Source organism: Neomonachus schauinslandi, chromosome 15 (genome assembly GCF_002201575.2).
Source record: "Neomonachus schauinslandi chromosome 15, ASM220157v2, whole genome shotgun sequence".
Classification (NCBI taxonomy): Eukaryota; Metazoa; Chordata; class Mammalia; order Carnivora; family Phocidae; genus Neomonachus; species Neomonachus schauinslandi.
Genome location: NC_058417.1, coordinates 11191965 through 11199591, shown reverse-complemented (window position 1 = coordinate 11199591; position 7627 = coordinate 11191965). Strand labels below are relative to the sequence as shown.

The 7627-nt window shown below is 64.0% G+C and overlaps 1 protein-coding gene across 2 annotated transcripts; it reads left to right on the top strand.

The window, feature by feature from the left end:
* Positions 1 to 3618: 3618 nt before the first annotated feature.
* Positions 3619 to 6727, top strand: MIEF2 (mitochondrial elongation factor 2). Of its 2 annotated transcripts, XM_021694715.2 has the most exons (5): positions 3619 to 3795; positions 3994 to 4174; positions 4707 to 5272; positions 5327 to 6134; positions 6226 to 6727. In XM_021694715.2, the coding sequence occupies exons 1-4, from the start codon at positions 3625 to 3627 to the stop codon at positions 5759 to 5761; spliced, it is 1353 nt and encodes a 450-aa protein (XP_021550390.1). In that variant the 5' UTR covers positions 3619 to 3624; the 3' UTR covers positions 5762 to 6134; positions 6226 to 6727. The 2 variants fall into 2 exon arrangements, with proteins under 2 accessions (XP_021550390.1, XP_021550389.1); XM_021694714.2 differs by having other exon boundaries at positions 4707 to 6134.
* Positions 6728 to 7627: the final 900 nt, after the last annotated feature.

The following is a 7627-nucleotide window of genomic DNA, read 5'->3' as shown; positions in this document are numbered from 1 at the left end:
CCGGCCCCGCCCCTTTAACCCGCCCCCGCCCGGGCCGGCGGGCAGGCGGAGCCCCGGCCGCGCCCCTAGCCAGCCCGCCCACCCGCGCGCCGCCGGGAAGCGCCGGGCCCGCCGGGCTCTTTGGGACTCCCTGGGCCTCAGTTTCCCCGTCTGTTCGCTGACCAGAGGGGCCTCGAAAAGTCCGGGCTCCCTCTGTGCTTCCGAAGCCTTCGTAGGCTAAGTTCCAGCGACCTATGGGGGGCGTGTATCACAGACCCTGCAGGTCCAAGCACTGTCCCCTGGGCTGCTGCAGCGGCTGGCCGTGACCTCTGGAGAGATTATGGACCCAGGCCTGGGGGCGCACGGACCCGGGAGTCTCTATCCCCTCACTGGGCGACCAATGAATGGTAGCAGGATGCCTGGGTCCTTGGGTCCTGGGGCTCTGGGCAAACCCCAGGTCTGCTCCTGGCCTCAGTTTCCTCATTTGTGCAATGCTTCCTAAGGTTGTCGCCAGAAACAAACGCAGGTGTAAGTCGCAGCATACAGCAGGCGCTCAATAAGTGGCACGTTATTATTCCCGCTTAAAGTCAATATCCACCCTTGTCTCTCTTTATTTCCTTGCTCCCCCACCAGCCGGCACATAGTAGGTCCCCAATAAATAAATGCCGAGTGAACCACAGGTTATATGCACAATCATCCTTCGTAGGGGAGGAGGGGGCCTTGTGATACCCATTTCATAGGAGAGAAAACTGAGGCCAGAATGGTGCAGTGGCCCGCACACGGTCACACGGAGCAGGTGGCAGGGGTGGCCTCCTGAGTCACGCTGTGTGCCCCGCGGGCCAACAGATAAAATAACGAAGCCCCCAGGGCACACTCAGGGTGACCTAAAGGGTCAGGCAAGCGGGCCTTCGGGCCAGGTACCACCTGCTTGCCAGGTCCCGGAAACAACGTAAGCCCAGACAGCTTTCTCTACACCGCTGCCTCACACGCAAGCACACACGCCTTCACAACGGGCCCTAGGGACCCGCTTCTTCTGAACCCGGTCACCGCCCGCACACCTTCGGAATGCAGCCCTGCGCCTTTAAATCTGGAGTGCGTCCGAGAGTCCCGCCCCCGAAGGACCGGGTTGTCGACGAGGGGGCGTGGCCTGCTCATCATTGCCTGAGCCGCTCAGTATTTTGGAACGTGGGAGGGGCCTCGGGCGCTCCGATTGGAGCTTGTCTGCGTGCGTCGGAGGTCAGCGGCCACCCCCGGGGCCTCGGTGTTCGGTTCCCGGGTCCTCCGAGTTCCATTCCCAGGCGGGTCTGGGCTCCGGGGCCCAGGCACACCCGCCGTGTCCTCCGGTCGCTGTGCTGAAGCCACGACGCACGTACAGCCGGAGAGGGGCTGGGCGGCCCTGGTCACCCAGGCCCGGGCGTGGAGCGTGCGTCGGACGTAGGTCGGGGGCGTGGTCTCCGCCGGGGCCCGCGGTCAAGGCCCGGGAAGGAGGGAAGGGCTTTGGGCCCCAGGCTGGAGTTCGAGTGTCTAGCCTGCCGCTTCACGTCTTGGGCACATCACTGCGTTTCTCGGGGCCTGGGTGCCCTCCCCGTGAACCGGGCCCTCACAGGCCCACCAGGGGTTGCTGCGCGGCCCGCTCAGCCCCGGCCGCGGGCAGCAGGTGTGGCGGAGGAGGGGAAGGACGGGAGGTACCTCAGGACGCTGAGTCGGGTTATTTTTAACCACCCGCGCCCCGAGTTGGAAGGCTTCGGTTTGGGGCCTGCGCGACCCCGCCAGGGGTTGGGCTGAGTCCAGTTTAGGTAGTAGGTAATTTAAAGTGCTTTACAGTTTGCAAGTAGATTCTTGGTCCCGCCGGAGATGGCTGGCAGTATTGATCAGCGCTGAGGAAACTAAAAGTGGCTGCGGGGCCTTGGTGGGTCACCCCCCCTCCCCCTAGCCTTCCACCAACCCAGTCCCCAGAGCCCTCTTGTCCTATTTTTAGTCTGGGCAAATTGGGGGCGGGGGTTGGGGCTGACTCCCGCGGTGATTCAGGCTTCAACTGCCCTAGGCATCTTGTCACCTGGCAACTGAGCCCTGGGCACCCACAGCAGAGCGGAGAGGGCACAAGTCCTTGGTGCCTGAGCTAGTCTGAGCCCATGGTCACCTGTTCAGGTCATCTGCTCAGGCATCCGCAGACAGACAGTTCTGCCTGGTATCTGACAGGTTCCCTGAGTTTGCATCTGGGACACACACAAACACACACACACACACATACACACACACACCACTCCACCCGACCCAACCCCAAGCTCTCAGGGCCTGAGGGCAGAACCGGAACCTGGAGCTTGGTGGCCTGGGAAAGATCTCTGCCTCTCCAAGCGCCTGGCCGTACCCAGCCTTACGGTTCTAGGCTCCCCACTTGTAAACCCTTCTCCACGTCTGTGCCATTTTACAGGTGAACAAACAGCTTCGGGCCCTCACCTTCCCTTCTCTGTTGCTTGGGCTTCCAGTCTCTGAGAACAGCTGCTCCCCTATCCCCACTGCCCCTGCCATTGTCCCAAACCTGAGGGGCCCAGAGAGGCCCCTGTCCAGAGGCACTGGGCCAGTTCTCTGTTTGGGGAGGGGGGGGAGGGTCCTTTATTATTTATTCATTTTTAAATAATCTCTACACTGAATGTGGGGCTGGAACTCACAGCCCCGAGATCAAGAGTCGCGTGCTCCACCGACTGAGCCAGCCACGCACCCCTTTTGGGGTCTTTAGAGTTACCTTGCTTGCTGCCCCCCCAACCAGGCCTTCAACCTTGACTGGCGTTTGCCTCCCTGGGAGGCCTGGGCCACCTCGCTCATCCTGTCCTTTGACTCGTTTGCTTTCCCTCTGGGGGGCTACCCTGTTGAGATCTGGGGGGGAATTGTGGCCCCCTCAGCTTCACTGAAGTCCTCTCAAAGGCCTGAGGGGCCCTCCAGGGCAGGCTGTGACTTCTTTAGGCCTTGGTTTTCTCCTGCCCATGCCCAGCCCTGGTTAGGAAGCAGGATGAAGCAGCCTCAGGGAGCTGGCTGCAGGCCCCAGGAGACTGATCAGACTCTGGGAGTGGGCCAGAGTCAGGACGCTTTGCACTCATGGGTCTGGGTCCCTAAAATGGGGGTAGCGATGATAAGACTCACAGTCTTAGGGGATGTCCGGGGCCCTTGAGGGTGGGATGGAGAAGATGGGCCTCCTTTTCTGACCTGCCACAAGTCTCAGGGCCTTTCTACAGGAGCTCCCCTGTCTAGGGCGTGGGTGAGCTGTTTGCAGGTTTGGGGGAGGGGGCTTGGGCAGCTCCCCATCTCCTCCCAAGAAACCCCTTCTCCTGAGAAATTCCCAGGAACGCCCCTCACGGGCTCCACTCATGGCAGCCCCAGCCTGATGGGGTCTGCCCCACTGGGCAGCCTGGCTGCCCCCACAGAGCTGTCTCTACCCCTGGGCTCTTTTTTTTTTTTTTTAAGATTTTATTTTATTTATTTGACAGAGAGATACAGAGAGGGAACACAAGCAGGGGGAGTGGTTGAGGGAGAAGCAGGCTTCTGCAGAGCAGGGAGCCCGATGCAGGGCTCGATCCCAGGACCCTGGGATCATGGCCCGAGCCGAAGGCAGTTGCTTAACGACTGAGCCACCCAGGTGCCGCCCCCCCCATGGGCTCTCTTACAGGCAGACGGACCATGGCGGAGTTCTCCCAGAAGCGGGGGAAGCAGCGTGATGAGGTGCTGGGCGGCACCGTGGACTTCCTCCTGGCCAATGCCCGCCTGGTGCTGGGCGTGGGCGGTGCCGCCGTGCTGGGGATTGCTACCCTGGCTGTGAAGCGGGTAAGGCCAGGCTGAGCCGCTTACACCTGGGGCTCCCAGAGGAGGACAGCAGGGCTGGGCATACAGCCGGTGGGGGGGGGGGTACTGCCCAAGGTGGGGACCTGCTTCTCTACCCCAGCAACCTGCTTGGCGTTGCCCGCAGCTTTGGCATGGCCGCCCAGGCCTCAGATGCTCTGATCCTTGTCGCTCTGCCTGCAGCTCATTGACAGGGCCACCAGCTCTCGAGATGAAGATGACACCAAGGGGGACAGCACATGCCTGGAGGAGAGCTGGAAGGAACTGAGCCTCCTCAAGGCCACGCCACGTCAACAGCCCCGGAGCCCACCTGCTGCGCTCAGCCAGCCCCTGTCACTCCCCGGCCCCTCGCCAGCTGCCCCAGGTGAGTGGCACCCCTTCCCCTCTGACCTGGGTGGGTCCCCCTCTGCTGGTCCCTTTTGGGAGCTGGAACCCAGGCTCTACATTGACTGACCGTGTGACCCTAGGCCAGTCCCTGCTCCTCCAAGACGGCAGCCTCCCGGCATGTTCAGCAGGGGCCTGTTTCTCCGCCCTGCTAACCTCCTGGGTCGTGCCAAGGCTCCTGCCTCTGAGACGCGGACTTGGAGGGGGGTCCCAGAGCGTGGCAGCAGTGTTATGGTGGTGAGGGGCCCCAGATGGGGAAACGGGGGCCCAGAACCTGCCTTCCCACTGTACACGAGGCTGTTTGAGGGCACCGGGCATCTGGGGCGATGAGGTTTGTCATCACGTGCTCACTATATGTGAACGCGTGCTAAGTGCTCTCAGGTGGTCCTTGTACGGCTGAGAAGAAACGAGGCCCAGTATGTCGCTTGGTGGTGATGCAGCTTGGGTGGAGTTCTCTTGGCTCCTGACGGGGGGGGTCTTCTGACACGGTCCCTGACCCGTTCGTTCTGCAGAGGGGCCCACAGACACTGGTCCTCAGATGTCACCACCGCGTAGCTCCCCGGCACTGCTGTGCCTGACGTTCCAGGAGAAGCTGCTGGCGTTCGAGCGGGACCACGTGACCATCCCGGCGGCCCAGGTGGCTCTGGCCAAGCAGCTGGCCACTGACATCGCCCTCGAGCTGCAGGCCTACTTGCGGAACAAGTTCCCGGAACTGCCCTTCGGGGCGCTGGTGCCCAGCGGGCCGCTCTACGACGGGCTGCAGGCGGGGGCGGCCGACCGCGTGCGCCTGCTCGTTCCCCTGGTGCTCGAGGGGGGCCTGTGGGACCTGGTGCCCGGGCTGGACACTGTGGCCAGGGACCCTCGCTGCTGGGCCGTGCGCAGGACTCAGCTGGAGTTCCGTCCCCGCGGGAGCAGCCCCTGGGACCGCTTCCTGGTGGGCGGCTACCTGTCTCCGCGCGTCCTGCTGGAGCTGCTCCGCAAGGCCCTGGCCTCCTCCGTCAACTGGCCGGCCATCGGCGGCCTCCTCGGGTGCCTGATCCGGCCCAGCGTGGCCTCGGAGGAGCCGCTGCTCGAGGTGCAGCACGAGCGCCTGGAGCTCTCGGTGGCCGTGCTGCTGGCCGTCCCGGGCGCCGCCGCCGAAGATCCCGTCCTCCTGGCCTGGCCTCTGGAGGGCCTGGCCGGGAGCCTGTGGCTGCAGGACTGGTACCCCGCGGAGGCCGCCCGGCTGCGGGCCCTGGATGCGCGCGACGCCGGGGCCCGACGGCGGCTGCTGCGGCTGCTGTGCGGGGTGTGCCGCGGCCACCCGGCCCTGGCGCGGCTGGACCAGTGCCACCTGAGCCAGGTGGTGCTGCGCCTGGGGGAGGCCGAGGCCGACTGGGCCGAGGCGGCCCTGGGGCAGCGCTTCCTGCAGGCCCTGGAGGCGCTCGTCCTCGGCCTGGAGCGGGCCAGCCTGCCGCGCCACTTCAACCCCGCCGTGAACCTCTTCGGCGGCCTGCGCGCGGAGGAGATCGACGCGCTGGGCTTCGCGCTGTACAGCGGCCTGCGGGCCCCCGAGCGGCTGCTCTAGCTGGGTGGGGGCGGGGCGGCCGGCGCGGGTCTCATGCGGGGGAGCAGGGAGCGCCCCCCCACCGCCCCGGCCTTTGGAGAGCACTTTTTCTCTTGCTTTAGCCAGAAGGAAAGAGGGGGCTGCGCTCTGTAAGCCCACAGGGCTAGCATGTACGTGGGCAGCTATCACGGGAGCCCCCCCTCCCCCCAGGCCCGGAGAGCGCGGCCGGGCTGCCTGTGGGGACAGCCCGGAGCGCCGGCCACGCACACGTGCCCCGGCCGCCCCCCGGACCCTGGGCTCGGGACATCGTCACCTGCACTGACCGCGCTGACAGGACACGGCTGCTGCTGTCCTAGGCAGGGGATAAAGGCAGCTCCGTTCTTCCGTTGAGAGGGTGAGTTAGCACTTTCCTCGGGTGCCAGCTCAGGCGTCTCGAGGCTTCTGGTGCTGGGTGGTAAATACTGAGTGTTTGTTTCGTCCCCCAGGGGCCAGAGTCACCTGCTACCTCCCGATCCCCTCCCCAGATTGCAGCTCTGGGGCGGACTTGAAGGCTGCGTCCCCCCATGTCACCTGCGTGTCTAGTTGGCTTGTCAAGCTCTCACCTCGAGCCCGGAGCAGGAGTTCAGTGTGACGTGCTGCCCACCTCAGACCTCAGGGGAAGGCCCCTTTCTCTCCACCTGGGCCGTTTTCGGGATGCAGAGTCCCCTGTGCTGCCCGCCTTGCCTGGAGCCAAGGACGCCCCACTAGCTGCTGCTGGGCCCGGCCGGAGAGCAGAGGCCGTCCCCCCCACCCAAGGCCGGCGGAGCAGGCCTGGCCCCCACAGAGCCACCGTGAACGCCCCGCCGCCGCCTGAGTTCTCGCTAAAGCCTGGCACCAGTGGGGAAGGGGTTCTGCCTCACCTCCCAGACATCCTTCCTGGCTTTGGTATCCTTCTTGCTGAAGCAAAGCTATGCCTCAAAGAATGTGAGTAAGAATAAAAGGGGAAACTCCAGACGTCTCTGTGATTTGGGCTGGGCTCTTACACGCAGTTCTGGAAGCTTGGCCATGGGTCTTGGGATCAGCCTGGAGGAGTTAGGGTTTAATTGGAAAAGTAGATCATGTGGAGAGAATATTACAAGGTTCCCGGTGCGATGTTTCACTTTAGTGATGGGAACCGACGAGTGAGGGACTTATCCCCCCTGAGGTCTAAACTCTCAAGCCCACCCTGTGCTTTTGTGGTGGGTAGGGCTGACCCCGAGCCCCTCGGCCAGCACGTCAGTGTTCAGAGAACTGTGAGGTCTCTACCTCCCTTGCCTCCTGGTGGCTCCACAAGTGGGGAACAGCCCCCCTCCCCCCGCTGCCCCAGACAGGGAAGTGAGAGCATGTCAGGGTCCCCACAGGAGTCAGGGCTGGGGCTCACTTCCTCTGTCACCACAGATGACAAGCGGGGCCTGCGGAGGGCCCCGGGCCATGTGTCTGACTACAGCCGCTGTTCCCATCCTGCTTTTCTCCTTCCCATCCTGTCCTATTTCCTGAGGCACCCCCCACGTCTTTGAGCAGTGAGTCTGGGACAAGGAGCAGGATCAATGTCCTCCCTCGTCTGAGGGCCAGCACCTGGGACCGATGAGCTGCGTCTGTGCGCCTCTGGATGCAGGCCCGGGGCTGCCCCGGGAGGTCATGAGGGCTCTGCCTCAGGGGCATTCAGACGGCTGGGTGGCTCCACAGAGAGGCTGTGGTGAGGGTCAAAGGGCGGGGGGCTGGTGCACGGGGAGCTTTGAGCACCTGTCGTGGGGGCTGTGGCGGCCGAGTGTGGGCAAGGGAACGGCCTGGAGGCAGACTGGGCGGGGCCTTGGTATTCTTGTCGGGAAAATGGGGGACTGTGTAATAGCAAGCTCTCAGGCAGCTGAG

Bases quoted from the DNA above. Each gene is read 5' to 3' on its own strand.
- MIEF2 (XM_021694714.2), top strand. From the start codon at position 3,625: ATGGGCTCTCTTACAGGCAGACGGACCATGGCGGAGTTCTCCCAGAAG. The intron at 3,796-3,993 runs GTAAGGCCAGGC...CTCTGCCTGCAG, and splicing joins CTACCCTGGCTGTGAAGCGG to CTCATTGACAGGGCCACCAG. The intron at 4,175-4,706 runs GTGAGTGGCACC...TTCGTTCTGCAG, and splicing joins CCCCTCGCCAGCTGCCCCAG to AGGGGCCCACAGACACTGGT.